The sequence below is a fragment of the Rhamphochromis longiceps genome, linkage group LG1 (genome assembly GCF_057381845.1).
Source record: "Rhamphochromis longiceps isolate RC_006_pf linkage group LG1, R_longiceps_female_GT1.1, whole genome shotgun sequence".
NCBI classification, from domain to species: domain Eukaryota; kingdom Metazoa; phylum Chordata; class Actinopteri; order Cichliformes; family Cichlidae; genus Rhamphochromis; species Rhamphochromis longiceps.
Window position 1 is genome coordinate 22,260,501 of NC_140557.1, and position 23,453 is coordinate 22,283,953.

General features: G+C 40.7%; 1 protein-coding gene across 9 annotated transcripts in view; it reads right to left on the bottom strand.

Moving 5' to 3' along the window:
• Positions 1-23,453, bottom strand: part of sox6 (SRY-box transcription factor 6) — a 135,928-nt gene that overhangs the window by 104,012 nt on the left and 8,463 nt on the right. For 5 of the 9 annotated variants that reach the window (XR_014910663.1, XM_085402518.1, XM_085402542.1 and 2 more), the window contains exons 2-3: positions 9,030-9,093; positions 961-1,011 (exon numbers count right to left, since the gene is read on the bottom strand). The exons of 1 other annotated variant lie outside the window; for it this stretch is intronic. Coding sequence is in view for 6 of the 8 variants with exons in the window: in XM_085402518.1 (XP_085258644.1) it covers positions 961-995 (35 nt within the window). In the remaining 2 variants the exon portion in view is untranslated. The remainder of the gene's footprint in view (positions 1-960; positions 1,012-9,029; positions 9,094-23,453) is intronic. 3 more of the 9 variants (XM_085402549.1, XM_085402526.1, XM_085402556.1) reach the window with 2 other exon arrangements.

Below are 23,453 nucleotides of genomic sequence, written 5' to 3' on the forward strand. Positions count from 1 at the left end.
TGCATGAAAAATGTTCCTATTGAATTCCTGAAGGACATTTTGACTACCGAGAGTAATGGTATCAAATTGTCCTTTCTTTTTAAAATGCCCCCAACAGTTCTGAGGGAAAAAAATGCTGTTAATTTAATCAAATAAGTGACCTTTTGAAAAAGAAATCAAAGAGGATTCATTAGCTTTAGTAAAGTTTGGCTGACAGCAGCTTTGAAAGGCAGATGCTGCTGCTGTGGCTTTTAATGAGCCAACCCTAATTAGGGAGCAACGCTGGAGCCTAGAGAAGGTGGTTGACTAGGAAAGGAGCCAATGGTAAATAAGCTCTCTTATTTACTTCCTCTGTGTGTAATGACAGCACAAATTTTTAATTAGAATCACAGGAAGGGTAAAGACAAAAATGTAAATCTTTATGTCACGCTGAATACAAACACAGAGCACAACAGGAAACAACAGTACATCACAAGAACAATATCCCAGCGACTGCCTCACCCCAGTAACCCCAACATCCCCGATTAGGGGTGGTTAGTAGGGGAGAGACGGAGAGGCAGAGAGAGAAAGTGGTCAGACAAAGGCATGCAGCTTAAAGACAGAAACCCTGACCTGCAGTTTTTTTAAGCTGTGATACAGAGAGGAAGGAGGGAGAGGGTGGGGGTGGGGTTAAGGCCAGCTCATGTGTCCCTCAAGCTGTTGATGTGTGCTTTCAGTCTGACTTAAGGCTATCCGGGTGAGCATGCTACTCAGCCACACACTACACGAGCACAATCATAACAAACAGGTTGGGTAAATATGTCAGAATCCGTGTTTGACAATGTTCAAATATACAGACACATGCGCACACACAGACATGTGCACGCACACACGGGACAAAGTCTAAAGCTAACATGTGTCAGAGAGTTTAACCCCTGTTAGCCCGCTACCACCCATGCCCGACCTATGATCCTAAATGGCAATAACGGAAATGAAACTAACCTCAGTAAAAAGCTGCTACGAAGAAAGCCCTCCATGTCAGCGTGTGGGGTTCTGGCAGGAGAAATCACAGAGAACCATTTTTACTATGAAATGAGTAATAATTAAACAAAAAAAAAAAACAAGAAGTAGAAGAAAAAGAAGGAGGAGGAGGAGGAAGGGAGAAAAGAAGGAAGGAAAGAAAGAAAACACAGAGATCATACATCTTCCTCATATGAGATCTTATGTCTTTAATTAAAGCAGAAATATGACTCAGAACCCATCCTGTCTTTTTATGATCTGACATCATTAATTATACCTCTTTCCATCCAGGGAGTGGATTTGCATACAACATCGCTTTGCACTGAGAGCCTGATGATATGTTTGCATCAAATAAACTCTGCCTACTGATCTCTATACAGACTGTTTCCACTGCTGTGTGCAGATATACGCATGTACATCCAGCAGTGTAACCGCAGATCCCAGAGCAGCCCTAGCCTGTTCAGAGTAGCCAGCGGTGGTCCAGCTGCAGCCCATGTGTAGCGAGGGTGCTGTGGCTTCTGGGAGCCCGGCCGCAAGGGTACCCGAGCTGGGATTCGCAGCGCCAATGAGGCAAAAGGATGTGGTCATGATGTCACCGCTTGCAGGGGTCGTTCAGAAGCTTTACCCACAAAAATACTGAAGACACATGTTTAAAATTGACTTACAACAGGTTTCCATTATCCTGTGTTATTGGCCTGTATATAATATGTGCTTTTATTGTGTTAAGATTGGCTGAAAATTGATTAGGACTTCCATGTGCTTCGCTTTAAGTGGGAAAAACAGGCAGAAATGTCAAGGAACAGATTTGTCAGTGGAACTTTTATCCGTGGTTGAAAATTAAACGTCTCTCTGATCTCACAAGCCCAGTAAAGATGTTTCAGCCTCTGAAAATATGGGGAGGATATCTTGCAGAAATATTTTCGGCATTATAATAGGCCGTTTCACTTCAACGCTTTATTTCTCCACTGTCCTTTTATTCATTTTGATATCTTTTAAATTCAAGGGCCGTAAAGACTTCATACCGAAATTCCTGTTGTGAAAATCACTACTTTTTAACACCATTGGAAAGAAAAATACTCTTTTCTGAAGTTATCCTCCTATAGCACTCCCTCATCATCATGAATAACACAAAACTCTACAGCGAATGACATCTCAGCCCTTAAACACCTTAAGTTTTAGTGACATGGGTGTAATTTGGCATTTTCTCCCCTTGCTCTCTTGGCTTATGAGACAAAGCCTCTGAGAGAATGGAAAGAATGAGCTGGGCCCAAGGACACTGTGCCTTTCAGTCTGGCCAGCACTTAGCAAGGCAGTGGATCCACAAGGCCCAGAGGGCTCAGCCGAGACTTTTCTCACAATAAGGTGTCTGGGGAGGCGGGAGTGGCATAGCCAGGGGCGCTGCTGCTCTGCTCTTTTCTGCACTCAGCTGGGCCCAGTGCACATAATACCATCACCACGCCAGAGCACACCAAGCCAGTGACAACGTGAGAAAACAACCGTCAAACAGTGCAGAGCAGATCAAGCGTGTCTCCTCACTTCTCTGAGTGCAAAAAGCACACATAGACTGCAGGCAAGCACACAAAAACTAAAACAATTACCAATTCAAATATGCATTCACTGTGAAGCACAGTGAACACAAACAAAATCTAATACATGTATAAATAGTTTTTTTGTTTTTTTTAAAAAACCTACACCACAGAAAAGGTTTAGAAATCTGAAACAAGCCAGGATGAGAATTAGATTAAAGAGCACGGTCTTTTTTTTCACTTGTCACTGAGTCTATGTGTTTTACTGACACCTTAATCCTTCCGCTGACTTCTAAAAATAGTTGGGGTGAAAATTGAATAGATAAGGCTGTGCTCAGTTTCTATCTTTGTCGTTGGTTGTATTCCATAACCCTTGCTGTTTTACTCAACATGCTTGTGTTTCCTCAGCTGTGCCTGCTGTCTGCAGTCCCATTGTGGTCAGCAACAACTGAGCTTAGGCTATGGAAGTAAAGGTGCGGTTTGGAGAGAAAAATGAAAAAAAACGGAAAAACTAAGGAAAAAGTGACTGAGTTATATTGTCTTTGCTCTTGTCTGAATGCAGAATAAAAAAGTCTTTAAATTAAAGCTAGGCTGCAATTCAAGGGCAGGCTTTTTGGTGAGAAAGAAGCAGGGAGGATAGACATCACTAAGTTGGCCTGGCCCAGTCTGAGCAGTGCGGCAGCCCTTTCGAAGAATGAGCCTCTGCCAAAAGCTGCCTCTGCCTAACCAAGTCTCCCACCATCTGCAACAAATGTGCTCTATTAAAGCAGTACCATATGGACAACAAGCTAGCTATTAACACGGCTTCGGCACATCCCCTTAACCTAGCCCAGATTTCAAACTTCCAGTCAAATTGACTGCTGATTTAATGCACCGCCAGCAGCAATGTGGGTCTTGGCATGAGACAGAACTCTCAGTCTTCAGTCATTAACAGGCTCACATAGTGCGGGGTGCACAGCGAGACACATAAGTTGGCTGCACAGATCCAAAGAGTAACTACATCCCAGGTTATTTGGTATATCCTTTAAATAAACCCCAATGAGAATGGATAGCAAGAGCATGCGCTGATCCAGGAACTCCAACCCTTTTAAGACAAGTAAACCAGAGCTCAAAACACTCTATTGTACTGAGTGGAAAGAAGCTTATAAAGTACATCTACCCACAGTGGCAGTCTAACTGGTTGCTTGTGTCTCAGTTGTTCCACAGTGATGGAGAGTGTATTTGCTCCCTCTGCATGGATCCAAAATGGCAGTGATTAACCCTGCAGGGTGTGGGGAGGGGGAGGCACTTTAATCCCTGTGGGCCAGGCGGCCATGTTGACACCTCTCCCTGCTCTGAGTCACAGAAGGACCCACCCACAGCTCGCAAAGCCACGTTCTCTTCTCTTCGACCATGACGCCACAGCTACGAGCCCTGTGTTCTGTGACCCGGAGACAACACACACCAAATCAATTACAGTTCTGTGGTTTTTAACCCAAATCCAAAGTTCAGCAAATTTTGTTTATTTTTTGGGCTCTTGTCTCCGCAGCTTTGATACCATACATAATTAGAGCAGAGACACATTTCTTCTCTAGGAAGCCTGAACATACACAGTCCTGTGGGCTTAAATAGGCCAAGTCTTCACAGCAGTCAAAACAATTGTAATTGTGCATGTTTTTTTTCCATGTCCTTAAGTGCGATTATTGTTGATTTTGGTGTGTAACTTTGCACCAACAACACCTATAAGTGGGTTGTGCCAAGGCTTTTTGGCCTTAAAGATGAGGTTATTGTTTCAGCATCTCTGTTAGTAGTGTCCCATGAAAACTGAAGTGATGCATTAAACGCTGCATGATGACAATCTAATTAAATAAGCCTTTCATTACTCTCAATGGAGCAGCAAAACATGTGAAAAGGTAGAACAGGTTTCAGAGGATGGAGATCCAAATAGGGGGGAAAAAAGACCAAGCAATCTCAATGTCAACTCAACACCCATACCCAGAGGCAGGCACACAAACACACACAGACAGACACATATATACAACCTATGTTACCTTTACTAATGTTAATGGTATCCCAGTGACTCCCTACATCACCTAAAATACAATGCACATACACATGCTTGCATAGAGGTGTGCACACGCATGCACACGCGCACACACACACACACCTCAGTCAGAGCTGCCAGATGAGTAGTGAATTAATTTGTGTGAGCCACTCCAACATTAGGAAGGTGTGTTGAAAGGTGTCTGCTCATGTTTCAAATTAAACGCGCTGCTGGTCAGCATTAGCACCTCGCCACCCGTCGGCAACTGACACTTAGGGGGCTGGGGGGTGGGTGGGGGGGTGGGTGGATGGTAGGGAGGAGGGGAGCCCATCCGCCGTTCACACTGGAATAATTAGAACATGTCAGGAAGAATTAATTTCCTCATTTTTCAAAAGGATACACAGAAATTACCATGTTATTATATGACAGGGTCCCTGGGAGGATTGGATTAAATTTGATTTCTTGCGCAGCCCACACAACAAATTAAAGTCATAAATAAGATGGAAAGAAGCGGGGCACAGAGCATATGTTTATGGCAATGAGTGAAGCCAAGGGAGCAGAAACAACTATCTTCATTTCATTTTATTTAAATCAGGCCGACACCGTGTGTCTGAATGACAGCACTTGCTAATGGGTCGAGATTAGAGGCTCCTTGATATTAACACAGCGATCCAACAACTCCAACTTAAAATCAATGGAACGTAAAGTGTGTATGATACTGGCTGAGCCTGCTATACACAGTTATAACTAGATAAAAGCTTTGCCACAACAAAAACCTCACAAATACACCTGTTTTATTGAGCTTTGTTGACTTTTTCCTCACATTCTGATTTTCCTTTAAATATAGCCACACATTATGAAGCATACAGGGAAAAATACAGATGACAACATTTCAACTTGTCCAATTCAAGTAAAGGTCTGAGCACCTTAAATTCACCATTAAAAAGAAGGTTAATGGCTCACTGTCCTACAGTGACTGGCATACTGATGGACAGATGACAACAGGCTTTCGTAAGCTGACTCTGGTAACAATGTTCAGCCTCGTATGTGAATCATAAACAGACTGCTTTTCATATTGTACGCTATGCAAGAGAAGATAAAAGAGCCACTGGGGGAGGTGGGAAAAATAACAAATGCTTGCAAAAACATAATAAATGGCAATAAAATTATATCTTAAATTGAGGATGTGATTCATCCTAATTTAACGAGTATTCAGCTAACTCGATTTAATGCTCAGTACTTACACATATCTCATCTTGGGGCTCAGTTTGGACTTGTTAGCCGACTATTACAACTTAATACCGGCTTGCCTGGGAAGAGTTTTTCAGCTCTTTCAAAATGGGCTGTCATTAGAGCCTAGCACTCCCCTGGGCCCCACAAAGTTTAAATAATTTGCGAATCAATTAACTGGCTACTCTCAACGCAACAGGGATTCCACACTCCAGGGTCGTGGTGCATTATCAGTTGGAGACGATTCATGGCTTTTTGGGAGAAAAGTTCATGGTTGAAATCATTAATTCATTTTACAGGACTTTTAGTTATGCATTACTTTCCACAGCTGGGGTAGCAAGGAGATTAATGGCATGTTCTTTGGTCCTGTTTTCTGACGTGAATAGCTACTAGATGAAACTCTGTCTTACAGTGCGAGGGAACAGACTGTGAGAGGCAGGACGGCGGCCAAATCCATATTAGAATTTTATTCTTCCGAGAGTGAAATAAAGTCTGTCAAACGTTATAAAAATAATAATAATATCAGAGCAGAATAATCAGATCGCCAACAGTTAGTTTAGACCCTTCAAATGAGGTCATCCCCGAGCAATACAGAGTGGGAGTTATTAATTAAATGCAGCGTATAGGAAGATAAATAAAGTTAAGCAGGTTTTACACATTCTTGCCAGGTAATGACATGTGCAGCAATTTGTTTTCCAAATTCACTCTGGGATTGTCTGAAGTAATTGAGGCTGATGGAATTAAAATCTTTGTTAGGCAGTCTTTGTCAAGCAGTCTCTGTTCAGCATATTGACCATAATCATTGCAGGGTCAGTGGACTGAAGAGGCTCATTTGATAAATAATAGATGGAGAGTAACCATTCAAAGGTTGTTCATTTTCATTTTGTGGTGAAGTGCTGTTTATTTAATTTCTGACAAACTGGCTCCCAGCAACCTCCCCTTCAGTCTAGCCATCAATAGTGGGCTCAGCAGCGGTGAGACCACGCGGCTGCGGCTTACTGGATAAATGGTGCATTTTAACAGAGAGCGTGTATGACCTGTACTAGAGATTGTCTAACATACCCCTCAAGTGTTTTTTAAACGACTTTGCACGAGAGTAATCAAACACGTTGTATAAGCAACCAAACTAAATTACTTCAGCTCGTATTTTGAGCTTAATTAAACCTGTAGGTCGAAGGTTTTAAGATCGCATAAAGACCCAGATTAATGTCTCAAAAAGTGCGATGACACTGCTGCTTGCCCACATGGGTGTCTTGTTGCATTTTCCTCTTTAACAAATAGTGACAGGTGCCTAATAGCATTCAATAACCATTAACCATGAGCACTTTACTGAGGAGTCTTTATTTCTTTACTTCAGGCATCAGTTCACTAACTACCAGACCCAAGTACAAGCATTTTCACAAGTACCCTGAGATGCTTGTGTCGTTTTGTGCTTGCAGATTTTGAGCTATGCTGGTGCGTCTAGTGTAAAGATCGAAAACTATAAGTGGTTTCTTGATGATTTCAACAAAGGGACTATTATGGATCTTCCTTTAAAGGCAGAGCAAGATGTAAGTCCTAAAAACATTCAGTTTGAATTAACCCAGCCTTTGAAAAGCTTACCCAGCGTCTGCTGGTTTTACTCTTTTATTTTTTTCATATATAGAAAAATCTGTAAATTAAGCCAGCCAGATTATGCAAAACATAATACTCATAATATATCTATTCTATTTCCCACTAGTATTAAATCTATTTATTATATCGCAACAGTGCCTGCAAGTACTGAGAGCTTCTAATAACGCTGACTGATTAATTAGATGATCTACAGCCATACAAAGCACAACCTGGCTGTCTCGACAATGCTAACAGGCAGCCACAGAGACAGATCGCTGGTAGGCAGGTGCGCGTTCATCTGAGCAGAAGGCACGTGCGTGGTGTGAAATGGTGTGATTAAACAATAGTAAATGGCCATGAACTTTGAATTCATATAGCGACATTTCCAAGCTGTTATTGAAGAGCTTTCCAGTCACATTAATATGACTCCCATGATATCTCCAACTGACATTTGGAGGAAAAGAATAATAAAAACTTAGTTCCTCTCCTTTATTTGTTTAATATCTAAGATACATTTTTATTAGAAAACGTGCACGAGCAGCAGCTGCACAAAGGTTGTTAAAGTAATATGATATTGATGCAGAAAAAGAATTGTAGTGTTTCTGTTATTTTAAGCAAAATGCCACATTTCATAGAAACGGTCTTACTATATTGCTTTGAAAAATTTCACGTAAACCAGTTTTAAATTGATATTTCGGTTTACAAGCAGAGTTATACAGTGCTTGATCTGTGACTCTGACGTGCTTTAAACATAGACCTGATCCTGCTTTGGTATAAATGATAGCGCCCCTTTGGTACTTTGAGGATTAGCGCTTATTTGTTATATATGTATTACAGGATTATCCATCATAATCTCACCCTCTTCTTTAACATCTCAGAGATCGTTAACAAGAATCATTAATGGAGCGTAAGTCAGCGCATTATTGTGTTATAATCGGACAGAAGAAAAGTTACGTTATTTCCAATAATTTTAATTTAATTAGAAGAAACTGCATCCCTGTTAAAGAAAAATAGGCTGTTATACATAGTGGCGCAGCAGTGACTGCAACCAGTATTGTGCAAATGTTGACATTTATGGAAATTAAAACCTCTTCTATATATATATTTGTACAATTTCAGGAACTGTTGTCAAGATTAGAATTAAATTTAGACATAAAATATATAAATATGTTTACAAAATGTATAAACCTGCAATATTACTGTGAATTTGCTTTTAGCTAATGATATTTTAGATTTTATATCTTTGACTAGCAATACCCACGCAAAGGTTTTGTTTGGGTGTGTGTGTGTGTGTGTAGCTCATATAGTCTTTAAGATATTTTCATTCATTAGCAGAAAACCAGATTTAACCGTAAACCTGCAAAGCCCACGCACAAAACTGGACTGTAAGACACAACAGCACAAAACAATAGTGGTGAAAAAGCTGTGAAAAAAATAAGAAATTCTGACTAACCACAAAATTAACTGAAGGAATATATGATGCAAGAAAAAAAAAATAAGTGTGGAAAGGTGTGTCAGTAACTTTGGCCCTATATAACTGTCTAATTGTGCATACATTTTGTGCCTATCCAATTGTCCACTTCATTTAATGCAGGTGTTCAGTGTGGGTGAAAGACAGCAGGGGTGTTTGAGACATGTGTGCAAGACAGAAACAGCTGAAGGGGCAAATTGATACTTACAAAAACTGAAAGACTCAGCTTCCAGCGATCACTGGTTGGTTGATTTTGAATTCATGTAAATAACCTGCAATATAATAAAGACAAAAAAAAACATAGAAAAAAGCTATTAAGTTGTGTCTTTGTATGCAAAATATTGCCTAAGTTAAAGGCAATTTGTAATATAAAATCAGCATGGGTCTTAGATGGCTCTATTTACCTACATTAGAACAAACAGACCGAACAAGAGGAAGAAAATTGGGACCATATTGACTGTTGGCTCAGGGTCAGAGTTTCCACAGCTGAGTTAAAACAGCTTTGTTAGTGTCTGACCTCCACTCTTGACAGCTGTTACTAATAGGAATCAGTCTTAGACAATGTTTAAAATCTGCTTCTCTGCTACCTCATTATTCTGTCTTCAAGTCCGCAGATTCCACTAATCAACAGTTTTCATGTTCAGCAATTGTTTTATTTAATGTAGCTTTCTTTCATCAAGCATTGGCTGCTAATGATTTATTTAGGGGCCGTGCTCAGCTACCCATACGGAAAAGAAATAGTAAAAACTTATATGTGATTACTCATGAAAGTGGCCACTTTCATGAGTAAATCATATAAGGCTTACATGATTTACTCATGAAAGTGGCCACTTTCGCATTACTTTCATACATTGTTTTAGTAAGTATCCAAAACATACAAGTTTCATTATATAATTTTTCAAGGGATCTCATATCTGTTTTCACACTTATATGCTTTTCATACAAGTTTCACACAAGACAGATACAAACTTTATAAGATTTATATATATCTTTTCCATATGGGTAGTTTCAGCATCACGCTGAAGTGCTGCAACTTAAGAGCTCTGTTAGAAACTCTAGTGTAGAATAAGTGCACAGATTCAGGGGTCAGAGCCAACTCAAACTTAAATGCACCCACAGTTTAGAAGTAATAATTACAGAGCGAAAACAATTCAGTGATCAGAGCATATACTTTGGGAGATGAAAAAGCTCCAAGATCATTCATGCTCATTTTCTCACATTATCTTGTTTTTAACAATAAGCCAAGATCTCATTACCAGCTTATTTATACAATTAGTCTGCCTCAACACCGCCAATTAAACAAGGCCAAGGGTTTTTTGAGGTCACGCTTAACTGATCTGTCACTAATTTGCTCTACAGCACCTCAGTCTTCTATTGCTGGGGCCAATAAGCCACCATCAACAAGACAGGATAAATATACTGGCTACTGCTGCATTGTTGTCAGAGCACAGTACAGTCTGCTGCGTGGGAGGCTGGAGGGCTAGTAGAATGAGACAGATAAAGGCAAGAGTCACAGACAGATCTGAATGTGGTAGCCTTGAGGCTGGATGTGACAATGGGAGAGAGGGGACCCAGGTGACCCCAGCTGAATGGAAAGCTGTAACATACAGCAATGTACTGCTGCCACCATGACGAAAATCAATTTCCCTCAGAGAAAAATCCTTTTCACAATATAACAAGGCCTGTTTTTGATTATTATGATATAAATAATGATGTAAGGTTTCATGTGACAGAAAAATATCCATGAGGAATTCAGTTAAGTGGTGACAAACTCAAGAAACGGTATTCTTGTTATGGCCTTATATGAATTACACCTCTGATTTCGAAGCCTACTTCTGGCTTTTAAATGCTGCTTCACTATTTCACTGCTGTGTACTATGCTCCAGCTGCAAACACCCACTCTTGTCCCCACATATACACAGGAATAAGTTATATTTGAAGCTATTCAGTATAGTACCGTCCCTGCCTGCTGGATAAACCACATATTTCATGGATGGTAATTCAATAAACAGTTCGTCTTTCTTTCCATTTGTCATCTGACTACAGGCTGAATTCCTGTTGCCTCTAAATAAAAGAGGGCTCTACTAATTACACATAGTAGATATTAACAAACCTTTGAATTCATAATTTGATGTTAATTGAGAACAATGGGGTAAATAATACATGGGGAGCTGAGTTCTTTATTCATTGGTTATTTAAGATAATTATTTGTGTGAGAGGGGGAAAAAATTTATAATTGCAAATAATGAGTGAACCCAAATGATATTATAATGAAGCCAGTGTAGCAATCCCTGTGGTGTAATAAGAGTCGTGTCAACTGGCCTATTGTAGAGGCACGTAACAGCTCTTTTCCTGCTGTGAATTACACCTACAGGCAGGAAACATAAAACAGGCACCCTCTATTCCTAATTACAAGATCACAGACTTACTATGTACAATTTTAGTTAAACTCAACGTCAAATTTATTAGTCACACCACGTTTTATGAACTTTCAATACATTTAACTGTTTATTTTAAATAAACAGTTACTTTGAAAGAAAAATGCACAGTAAATTAGACCTTTCTGGACAACAATTTAAGGCTCAAAGCAAAGCACAATGACTGTTTTTTTGCTTCATTGTAATGAAAATACTGGAGGTTTCGCTCATAGGTAGAAAAATCCAAACAGAGTGATGTAGCTAACATTAGAAGGCATGAGCACAGAGAAATCTTTTTTCAAGGAGTGGCCTTTTCTCCATGTTCGGTTTGACAGAGCTACCACACACACACACACACACACACACACACACACACACACACACACACACACACACACACACACACACACACACACACACACAAGAAAATATGCACACACACTTAGGTTACATTAAAAGTTTTTATATGAAAAGAAACAGCCATAAATTATGGTATATTTTTCCAGCACTGACCTTTGCCAGCAACACACAAACACATATTTCAGAGTCCAAACAGCTGATGTGAAGCAAAAGGACAGTACCTGATCCTACACTTTCTGTAAGTCAGGAGTATGCATTTGCTCTGATCACAACGCGTTCAAGTTCCAAGGTTAACCAATTAACACCGAAATCTGCCACTAGAAACTACCTCTTTGTACTGCGTTACACATCGCGTGTACCACACGACTGCTAAAATTGGGATTTGAGGTCAAGCCTCTTATGTGCTGTGGAGGAACGCAGTTTTACTACCACAAGTCAGAAAGATTCACTTTTAAATCAACTGAACCTTTAAATTCGAGACATGTGTTTACTTATGGCGAGGGTTAAGCTTAATTTAATTTCCCCTATCCATAACAGAGAGCTGTGTTTTTTCAAACTGTCATGTGACAGTGGCTCAGCACCAATAGAAAACACCACCACAACTATATACAGCAGAGGATACCAAAGAGGTTTTGTGTTTCATGTGCCTCTGTTAACTGTATATTGCAGTAATGCTATGTATGCACATGTTATATGTGCACATATGTGCATTTCGCCTTCCTGTAGCCGTGTGTGGATATGCATGAGCAAGCCAAAACTTCTACTTCAACTTCTGTGTGGAATTCATCCAGATCTACAACATGTTAAAAAAAAAAAAATCCTCCCAATCCTCCGTTCCAAATCCTTACTCTCCTCTGCGTCCAAACACACTAAAGTAGGAATTCTGCAGAGTTAGTTATTTTGACAATAGAGGTAATCTATGCCATCAGCAGGCTGTTCCCTACCTGGATGCACTGTGGTTATCTCTGCAAATGCAGCAGCCGCACAGTCAGTCAGACTGGGGACTGCATGGGGGAGTTTGGGATGCATTGGGGTGAGGCTATAACAGCAGCTATCCCAAGGGAAAATGGGGAAATGGGAGGAAGGGGAGGGTTGAGTGTTGAAGGCAAAGGTGTGAAGCAAAGAAGAACATCATTGCTCAGAAAAGGCTGAAATACTAATTGAACACAATTGAGCACGATTGTCTATTAAATATCCACTTGCATGAAGTCCATTCTGTACGTACTGTAGCATCTGCAAAATATGAAACAGCAGTGCGTAATCTCCACAGACGAGAGGACATTACTCGTCAGGAAACACCTAAAGCACAGTTCATTCACTTCCTGCAGCTGTGATACGCTTCATACAGAAAAAATAAAAAGCCTGCCGCTGTGATGTCAGAAAGACAAAGAGTATTTCCGCAAGCGATCTATCATGTCATTGAGTAATTTGGTGTTGAAAACATGGCCGGGTCACATGCCAACAGCTGTTTCATGCTCCAGCACACCACACAACTGTCACAACTGTACAAATCTCTCTTTTCTCTCTTTATCATTACCCTCTGTCTCTCTCAGACTTGCCCTTTTCGACGTCGGGTCGATGCCGTTTCTGATGCTGAACTTACAGCAGACTAGACACTCACAAAATGTCTAGCACCAGCGCACCAGTGCGTCAAGAATGACAACCAGAGTGTCACTCCAGTTAAAACATCTTTGTTGAGTGTGAAACAGTGACCAGTATTTTGACAGAGCTGAAATGCAGTAATGTCAGATAAAACTAGGGGAGGAAAAAAAAATCGCTCTCAAGCAACAGCTATTCTACCCAGAGGTTGTTAAAAGTAATGCTCTGATACGGATACAGTGCTGTGGCTGAACAAGGCTTTCATGTGCTGCTTGGCAAATACATTATCTGTCATTTCCTCGGCGTCAAATAACAAGAATAAAAGTCTATTTACTGAGCAACTGGGTTGAGGCAGGGTGAAGGGAGAGAAACGACCAGCAAGTAAAATGTTTTCGTCCGTGGTGGACGGCATTCAGTCCCCAGTGCTCCAAACATGCGGGCGTGCAACCTATCAATTCTCTTTGATTTTCTTTCACATATTCTTTACTCCAAAGACTGTAAAGACAGAACAACACAGAATAGCCTTGTCTTTTTGCACACTGATTAGGCCTCTTTTCTTAACTTCTGAAATACCCATTTTTTTCCTTTCCACCCCCCCTTTGTTCTCTGTCTTTCATATTCAGTGTGGAGTTTTTGTTTTCGTGTATGTTGGGGGGCAGGGGCATGAAAACAAGTCTCTCTCTCTTTCTCTCCCAGGTAATGTGTTTATTTTCCTAGGTCCCATCTTCTAGTTTACTGCGTGGTGGTGTTTCTCCCCTCTTATCGCCTGGGCCTCGTGGGGCACTTTAGCCCCTCAAATCCTGTTCACCACATACTGGTTTTAGAATCTGTGAAATGAGTGCTAGAGAAGCGTGACCACAATGTCTGCCTGTGTTGCTACTGGACTCAAATGGGCTTGGTGCTTTTTTTTGTCCAGGGAGATGCATAAATGGAAGTTTTTAACACCTCAAAGGAGGCTGGGCCTTTGTGGAGCCACACTAGAGAAGCCTGCCAGTCTCCCAAGGAGGCAGACACACTGAGTGCTGCAGGACAAAGAGCTAGAGGAGCAGAATCAGCAGGGGCATCACTCTGCTTTGGGCACCAGACACACACACACACACCCCCACATATATGGTTGCACTTACATACAGTACATAGCACACATGTGAACACTTCCACTCACACAAATATAACAAAGGGTGGAATGATTTGTATCTGAACTGCCTGTAAAGAAAAATAAAAACGATCCAAAGAAAATAGATATTTTAACAATTACTGTATATTTAAAATCTGAGAAATTAACCAGCAAATTCTTCTCACACCTGCAGTGCAACCTAGTTCCAGATAGAAAAGCAAACAGCCACTGGCAGTAACAATATTATGAAAAGATATGAATATAAATACTGTATTTCCACTAGTTAAAATCCGCATACAGTGCTAACTGTAAATAGATTCATATGATTGTACAAACAGACACAATAAAAATATACAACCATCACACCATTTCCTACTTATTGATTTCAGCTCCACTGTTTGAAAATAACTTCCTCATTTCCATCCCAATTTTCCTTATTGAAATTCTTTTTTTATTCCCCGAGTACAGCCAAACAGCTGGCATTTACAATCAGTCTTTATGCTGTTTAGATGCCTACAATAAGCATTTAGATGCAAATATCTCTGCCTTGTACAAAGGACTTGCAACTTCTGTCAGAAGCAACATAATCAACCTGCAATTGTCTCCTGGCTCCAAGTGGTTTCCAGTGACAAGGCCTAAGCCGTATGCATCTGTATTCAAATGATTCCCTATTTCAGGCACAGTTTAGTGTGGATATTTTCCAGCAGTACTGCACTGAAAATCAATCACATGGTGAATTAAACCAGAAAGGAAACAACTGATCCATAAATGATCAGGTTACAACAAGGCATTGGTGTCCACAAATTATTCAGTGTTCTCCTTGTTCGAGGAGAAGCAGGGATGCACTATTTGATTGTGGTTTTTTTCCACTGATGACTTGTGTTATTGTCGCACATTTTCGATTGGCAAAAGGAGACTTAAGTTGACAAATGACTGCTTTAGTAGTAAGACCGGAACAATATAGACTACCCTAACTAAGGGCATGCGGGACACCTTTTCAGCATGATGCAGGTAAAAAAGAAACATTGGGAAGGAATAAACTCTGTTTATTAATTATTAATACAAAGCAACATTTTACATCATAGAGACCTTCCAAAAGCTTATTTAGTCTTTACACTTTGGTTACTGAACCAACTGAATGATAGAAATAAAGCTAAGGAGACGCACAGCACTTAATTTAATGTAGAAAAAAATACCTAAAACCTGAATAAGATTTAAAGGTCATGTAAATAAATAACTAAGCCTAAGTGTACACGGCCGTGCAGTAAATCTGATCAGGGCACGCGCTTTGCATTGACTTCATTCATTATAACCTCTGTTTTTATTTACAGTTTTACGGTCATGTTGTTTTTACTTTCTTTGTTTTTAAAACCCACCATTAATAACAGCATTTGCAAATGCAAATCCATTTAGGAGGAGGAAAAATGATCAGTTTGAGAATATTTCTGCCTTCTTAATCTTCTAAAGAGGGAAATGATTTAAAAGGAGGACACAAATCTCCAGTGACATGGCAGGAGCTGTAGGGCAACCACCCAGCCCACCACCACCCCTTTTTTCATTCTCCCTTTCTCATCTCACTCATGTCTACCTCTTGCCCCCATCCCCATTTCTTTCTCCTCCTTATTTACCTCTCCCCCCCCTTGTGGCATGAAGGGGTGGAAGGGCCAGGAGTCAGTGACAGGGGACTGAGAGCAGGGCTCCACTTGGCTTGTCCCCTCAGAGGAAACAAATGTAGTGTTTGAGCCACTGATCACTCGTATAATTGAGTTTAACACTCCTTTTCTGGATTAAAAAAGGGCCTTTGAAATGAAAGGTCAAATTACCTCTACAGTCAGGCAATAAATAAGTCAAACAAGGTAAGCGGTTCCTGCCAGCATATGTCAGTGGCAAATTTAATTAGTGAAAAAACAGGAAGCTCTTCCATTCTACACTGAATTATAAAAAGGCAGTGTCAGTTCCAGTTGTGCGGCAGCGAAATAGAAATATACATTATCGGCGATCAATGAATCTTATCGCTTTAAAAAAAAAATTGCACGCAAAATCCATTTAGTTCACACTATCTGTGCAATTGCATGAACACACGAACACCTTATGATTATACGATTACACGATTATGCGCATAACCAAATTACACGTGGAAAATAATTGAGTCTGGATAAGATCCTTAGTTAGATTTGTTCTTCGCACTTGCATGATTTTTTTTCCCTATTATGTAAAACATCCTATAGGTCCTTTGTTCATTGATTGCAGCACAAAGAAAGGAAATGGGCATAACGTAAGGCTGCAGTCTGGACTAAAAGCAAGCAAGGCACAGAACAAGAGAGAGAGAGAAAGAGAGAGAGACACCACTCCTCTACACCCAACCAGCTACAATGTGGCCTTTGTGACATAATGCCCTCTGCACAGCAGATTGTGGAAAATAATCCAGAATTTACTGGTTTACATATCCAGCAATAACAACTGACATCACAACCTGTACCATATATTCCATGCTTCTGGACACTTTTCACATTTACTGCAGAATGAGGGGGGTAAGAAAAACATTGTCAGGCAGTTATTCCCATCATGTCCTGGGAGCCCATTACAGCATGGCACAAGCAGTGGTAAAACTGAGAAAGTCAGCAAGCTGAGGCTACATGCAGGCAGAGGGCTGGGGAGCACTTGGGCTCATAGTACAAACCTACTACACACTGTTAACTGCTGGAGAAAGATGTAGTTCAAACAAACACTTGGCACCTGCAGATTATGTGTGTTTAAATTCTGGTAGCCATTAGGACTTAGTTTTTCTGTTCGAGTTGTTAGCTTCTGTGTGCTGCCCTCAACGTCAGGCCAGGCACTTTTCAAAGCTCCTAAAAAAGGACAATGAGCAGGAGATAGAGCATCTTTTAATTATCTCTCTCGACTTTGCCCAGTCCTGATTGTTGAAAGCGCGACAGGTGGGTCGCATAAAAAAAATAAGTTTCTACTAACACATGCTTCTCATTACTTTGCTTCTCAAGAAAAACTGACATTTCTCCAACCAAAAGAGAGAGGGTCCTCCATGGCCACCGCTCACCGCAAACTACTTTTCAAGTGTACCTTACATTATATATGAGTATACATTTTGAAGCTTGCACACTTTAAACATTCCAGAGAAGGGGGAGGGAGGGGAATGTAAACATATTAAATTGCATGTCCAAACGTGGAATATGTGCTGCAAGCTAAGTATGATCTATTTAATAAAAGAAAAACACTTTTCGGGATTCTTTTTCATTTAAACACAACTAGATTTCAATTGAATGAGCTGAGCACACTTGCAGACTGGTTTTCACAAACCTTTAGAAATTTGAGTTTTAAATGTGGACTGAATAAAACATAATAACATAAATAAATGTGCTAAAATACGTGACTTCCATCCATCTTTAAAAAAAAAAAAAAGAGCCACAGCTCTAAAATTTCAATATTCGAACTGCAAAAATAATATTTCCAAGGAACAGCCACAAAAAGAGTGTGTGTAAGTGTGTGTAAAGGCACACGTGCTCGTCTGCGTGTCAGTATATACATGTGTGTGCATGCCTGCTCTCCACAATAGCCCTGCAAACGTGGTTTTGGGCAGAGTAAATGGTAAAATGTTGAAATTGGAAAAAATATTAGCCTTCTTTCTCTTGAATAGTAGAGAGATAAGCACCCTTTAGCAATGAAGCCAGTGGAGTTTAAGCTTATTATGAATACCTCTCGGAGCGCAGAAGCATGTACTGTAGAAATCAAAGGGAGTAATAGGCAGGTAAGCCAGTGTCATTTTAAGGAGGAAGTCAGTTGTGAAATTGTAAAATCGCAAGGCCCTGCTGACAATCTCCTGCCCTCAGAACACTCCCATAAATGATTTCTAATGGCAGTGGCTATCACATATTTGAAAAAGTTAGAAGTTTGTGAGGCGAAAAGAAAGAAAATCCAATGCTAATCTCTCCATTGATGGAGACTAATAATAATAAGACCATTTACAGTGGGGCAAAAAAGTATTTAGTCAGCCACCGACTGTGCAAGTTCCCCCACCTAAAATGATGACAGAGGTCAGTAATTTGCACCAGAGGTACACTTCAACTGTGAGAGACAGAATGTGAAAAAAAAAATCCATGAATCCACATGGTAGGATTTGTAAAGAATTTATTCGTAAATCAGGGTGGAAAATAAGTATTTGGTCAATAACAAAAATACAACTCAATACTTTGCAACATAACCTTTGTTGGCAATAACAGAGGTCAAACGTTTACTATAGGTCTTTACCAGGTTTGCACACACAGTAGCTGGTATTTTGACCCATTCCTCCATGCAGATCTTCTCGAGAGCAGTGATGTTTTGGGGCTGTCGCCGAGCAACATGGACTTTCAACTCCCGCCACAGATTTTCTATGGGGTTGAGGTCTGGAGACTGGCTAGGCCACTCCAGGACTTTCAAATGCTTCTTACGGAGCCACTCCTTTGTTGCCCGGGCGGTGTGTTTTGGATCATTGTCATGTTGGAAGACCCAGCCTCGTTTCATCTTCAAAGTTCTCACTGATGGAAGGAGGTTTTGGCTCAAAATCTCACAATACATGGCCCCATTCATTCTGTCCTTAACACGGATCAGTCGTCCTGTCCCCTTGGCAGAAAAACAGCCCCATAGCATGATGTTTCCACCCCCATGCTTCACAGTAGGTATGGTGTTCTTGGGATGCAACTCAGTATTCTTCTTCCTCCAAACATGACGAGTTGAGTTTATACCAAAAAGTTCTACTTTGGTTTCATCTGACCACATGACATTCTCCCAATCCTCTGCTGTATCATCCATGTGCTCTCTGGCAAACTTCAGACGGGCCTGGACATGCACTGGCTTCAGCAGCGGAACACGTCTGGCACTGCGGGATTTGATTCCCTGCCGTTGTAGTGTGTTACTGATGGTGACCTTTGTTACTTTGGTCCCAGCTCTCTGCAGGTCATTCACCAGGTCCCCCCATGTGGTTCTGGGATCTTTGCTCACCGTTCTCATGATCATTTTGACCCCACGGGATGAGATCTTGCGTGGAGCCCCAGATCGAGGGAGATTATCAGTGGTCTTGTATGTCTTCCATTTTCTGATGATTGCTCCCACAGTTGATTTTTTCACACCAAGCTGCTTGCCTATTGTAGATTCACTCTTCCCAGTCTGGTGCAGGTCTACAATACTTTTCCTGGTGTCCTTCGAAAGCTCTTTGGTCTTGGCCATGGCGGAGTTTGGAGTCTGACTGTTTGAGGCTGTGGACAGGTGTCTTTTATACAGATGATGAGTTCAAACAGGTGCCATTCATACAGGTAACGAGTGGGGGACAGAAAAGCTTCTTACAGAAGACGTTACAGGTCTGTGAGAGCCAGAGATTTTCCTTGTTTGAGGTGACCAAATACTTATTTTCCACCCTAATTTACGAATAAATTCTTTACAAATCCTACCATGTGGATTCATGGATTTTTTTTTCACATTCGGTCTCTCACAGTTGAAGTGTACCTCTGGTGCAAATTACTGACCTCTGTCATCATTTTAAGTGGGGGAACTTGCACAATCGGTGGCTGACTAAATACTTTTTTGCCCCACTGTATCTCTTTGATTAAACAGCGCATACTCTGAAGCTCGCAAGAATGTGTGATTCTTTGCGAGTGCTCTAAGCTTCCCAAAGTAGACCCCGCTTTGCAGAACATTCCTTATGGTTTCAAGTTCAATTGGCTGTGAACGTCCACTCATACATGCTGCACCAAAATCATAAAAAAGCCCTTGTTCGTGTTTTGTTTTGAACAATGTTTGTGAGACGAGAGCTACTCGGTGTGCACATTTAGGTTTGTTTTTTTCTTTTTAAAAAAGGAGAAGATCAGCTGTTTTTGGTATCGTATTCATTGGTGCATTTTTACCTAATAGCTTAAGTTGTAAAGCTCCTCTGCTGAGATCTGTTGTAAAGATGATACCATAACATGACTGCTCTGAGGCACCATGAACTCTTTCGTGCTTAGATATTCTACAAAGGCTCTCACACAGACACAAACACACATAAAACACCCACAGGCTAATACATACTATGTTTTTTCTCCTCTGAATATTCATCCATGTTTCCACATCATCTGCAGGTCTCCTAATCACAGTCACTTCCCCTTTAATCACAGAGCTCTAATTAGGTCCTAATAAACCATTTTGCCATCCTCTTGGAGCGCCTCTGTGTCACTCACACATCAAACCATGAAATACTATATTAAGGGGCTGTCAAGCTCAAAGGAAAGCTCCTCCAGCAGCAGTGATACAGATACTGCAGGCACACCCTCTTACACTAATTGAAATTATCGAAAGCTCTGCTTACATGTGACACTTGGCCATGTCTGAAACCATAGGCTGAAGTACAGCCGGCAAAAGCATGACGGTTGTGCCAGCGCTGAGGCTCTACTGGTTTCTCTGATGTCGGATAATTGTTTAAACCTGAGTGGATATGGCACAGGGCCTCATGCTGCTTGTTCTGCCAAAAGAGTAAACAAAAAATGTTCTCACTAGCACTTTGCTCCTCTGTTTCTTCTATTCTGACTCAATCCAGAATGGGCTTCAAGGAAAGCCTCATGATTCCATGTTCATCTTGGAGAACCAGTGTTGGGGATGATGATCACTGACCACAAGTTGATAATGATGACTGTTTAATTAGAAGCCTTTCTTTGGCCTGGCCACAACCCAAACTCCTCCACCCTGCAGATGGTAACCAATAAATTTAGCTTTGCTGAAGATGAGGAGGGACCTCCTTAATCTACCCCACCCCTAACCAAGAACACAAAGCCTTTCTCCTTACTAACACAAAAAAACCGTAGCTATGCTGAACAAGGAAACCTCTGAAGTCTAACAGTCTGTGTACACATACACCTAAGTCAAGCGGTGGTGTTTTCACAGGCTGTCAAGTTTCATTTTTATATATTCTTCTTAATTCGCCTTTTTAGGAGCGTTTTCTTTTCCTGGTCAATATAAAGTTTGTCATTTGTTTGTGCAATATCCTTTTTTCGTAACTGAAGCATAATTGCATTTTCACGGTAATGTTTAGGAAATACAAACAAGCACTTGGTTACAGATACGCAAAAAGCTGCTTGCTGCAAATGCATTAGGGCTATGTTTGGAAAGCTGAAGCCTCTTTAGCGGTTCGCAAAAATACTGCGACCATCTCAGCGTGAAACGTCAACTTGAATATCACTGGGTCCAAACTCCAGCTACCACAGAAGACTTTAGTTGCCTGACCATCCACCCTGACCTCCTCCGTATGAGCTGACGTACAGGAACATAATCCTCCAAACAACATTTGACAGCGAGGGTAAATTGCAGCTGGAAATTAGTCACATATTGTGGTGTGTAGAAGGTGAACTTGAATATTGTGCAATAATGGAGCAAAAAGCAGAATTTTTTTTTAAGTTGTATATTTTACACACCATCCTGTCTTGTGGAAAAAAAGATTAAGTGTTGACATTCTTTCCTGTCCAATCCCTGTACATCCCTACCCACCACCTGCCAATCATCTTGCTTCACACGGGCCTCCTCCCAGAGATTTCTACAATCATATGCCTGGCAGAAACACCACTCTGTGTTTTGTATGTGTGCGTATATTGTATGTGGGCGGGTGGCGTGTGCCAGAGTGGCTATCCCATAAGATTTTCAAAGACGCTCATGGGAAACTTTCTGCACGGGCCAAACCCCAGTCTTTCTCTGTCATTTCAGCAGATTTCTCTTTTTTTAGTACCATTCATGAAACAGGAGATTGTCACAGATGGTACTCTCTCTGATTTTATTCTTCAAGCTCCGAGTTGCCTTTTTTTTGGCCTTCATTGCTAGAGCTGCACTTTGCTTATAAATGTACAGCTGAGCCAATCAGAGGTTTCTTGTGCAATTTAAGAGTGGGTAAAATGTTTCCACTGCCTCCAACAGTTGTTTCTAAAGTATGAATGTTAACTCATGGATCTTCAAAAGAACAAGCAGATGGTTGTTAATTCAAATTTGGTTTAAGCTGAAAGTTCATATTTTCCAGCATTAGTGTTTCTGTTATGGTTCTATAGTAGCACAAGTCGTCAGAGTGATGGATAAAAATATTTCCAGCTGCTTCTCTGATGCTACAAAGACATATACTCGCAGACTCAAATTAAGGACACTAAATGTTATCAATCACCTCGAAAATGTAACATTTTCCCTGTGAAAAATTCACCAACTGTGGGTCAGGACAAAAATCCATTTCTTGGACTGAAGAAGACCAAGTTTAATCTCAACGTCAGAGGGGTCTGGGGCGACGTGAATACCAACATCATTATTTGTGCAGAGTTTTAGTCTCAGAAAATCTACTTTTAGCTCATCTTTTTACCAACAGTGCCTAAACACCCCCCCGCCCCACTTCACTAACAGAGTGAGTGGGAGAGAGGGGATAACAAAGACAGACATCCAGAGCGGGAGAAAGACAGAGACCAAGAGAAGATTGCGGTCGAGTCTGCTGAAGCCATTTTCTCATAATGCACATTAAGAGCACAGATTTGTAACACATCCAAGTAACTGTATAAAGAAATTATTCAGAAAGGCAACAAAAGACCAGGGCAAGAAGAGATGCTATGGTTAAACTCATCAGAACTTTAGCCACAAGACCCTTTCCATTTATTCCCCCACCCTCCCTCTTTGTCACTTTGATTTATTTTTGGCTTTGTACATTAGTGTTTTCCTCGGGAGAAGCTGTTGGGAAAATGACTTCTGGCCCAGTACATCCTTTTCTTTTCCATAACTTCCTCGCCTGTTTTAGATGTCACCGTAGCTGCTCCATGATGCAAGTGCTTGATCAGGGTTTGTTTCCACCCAAGAGGGACAACACACAATATGTGGAGAGCTTAAAAATTTAGCAGCAGCAAAGAGTTTTTATATAGCAAATAGTTTTTATGAAAGGCTTGCCTTTTAAAAAATAATGAACTCTACAGGTGGCATTTATAACACATTAAAGGCTCTTTGTTATAGCATTTACTGTGCGCACACCATTATAAATCGCGCATATCAGCTAGCGTTCTGCTTTGTGAGTCCAAGTTGGAGATTACGACAAAATTGATCATTATTTTCACTTAGCTTCAGTGCACAGTAAAAAAAAAAAAAACAATATAGATGTGCATATGTG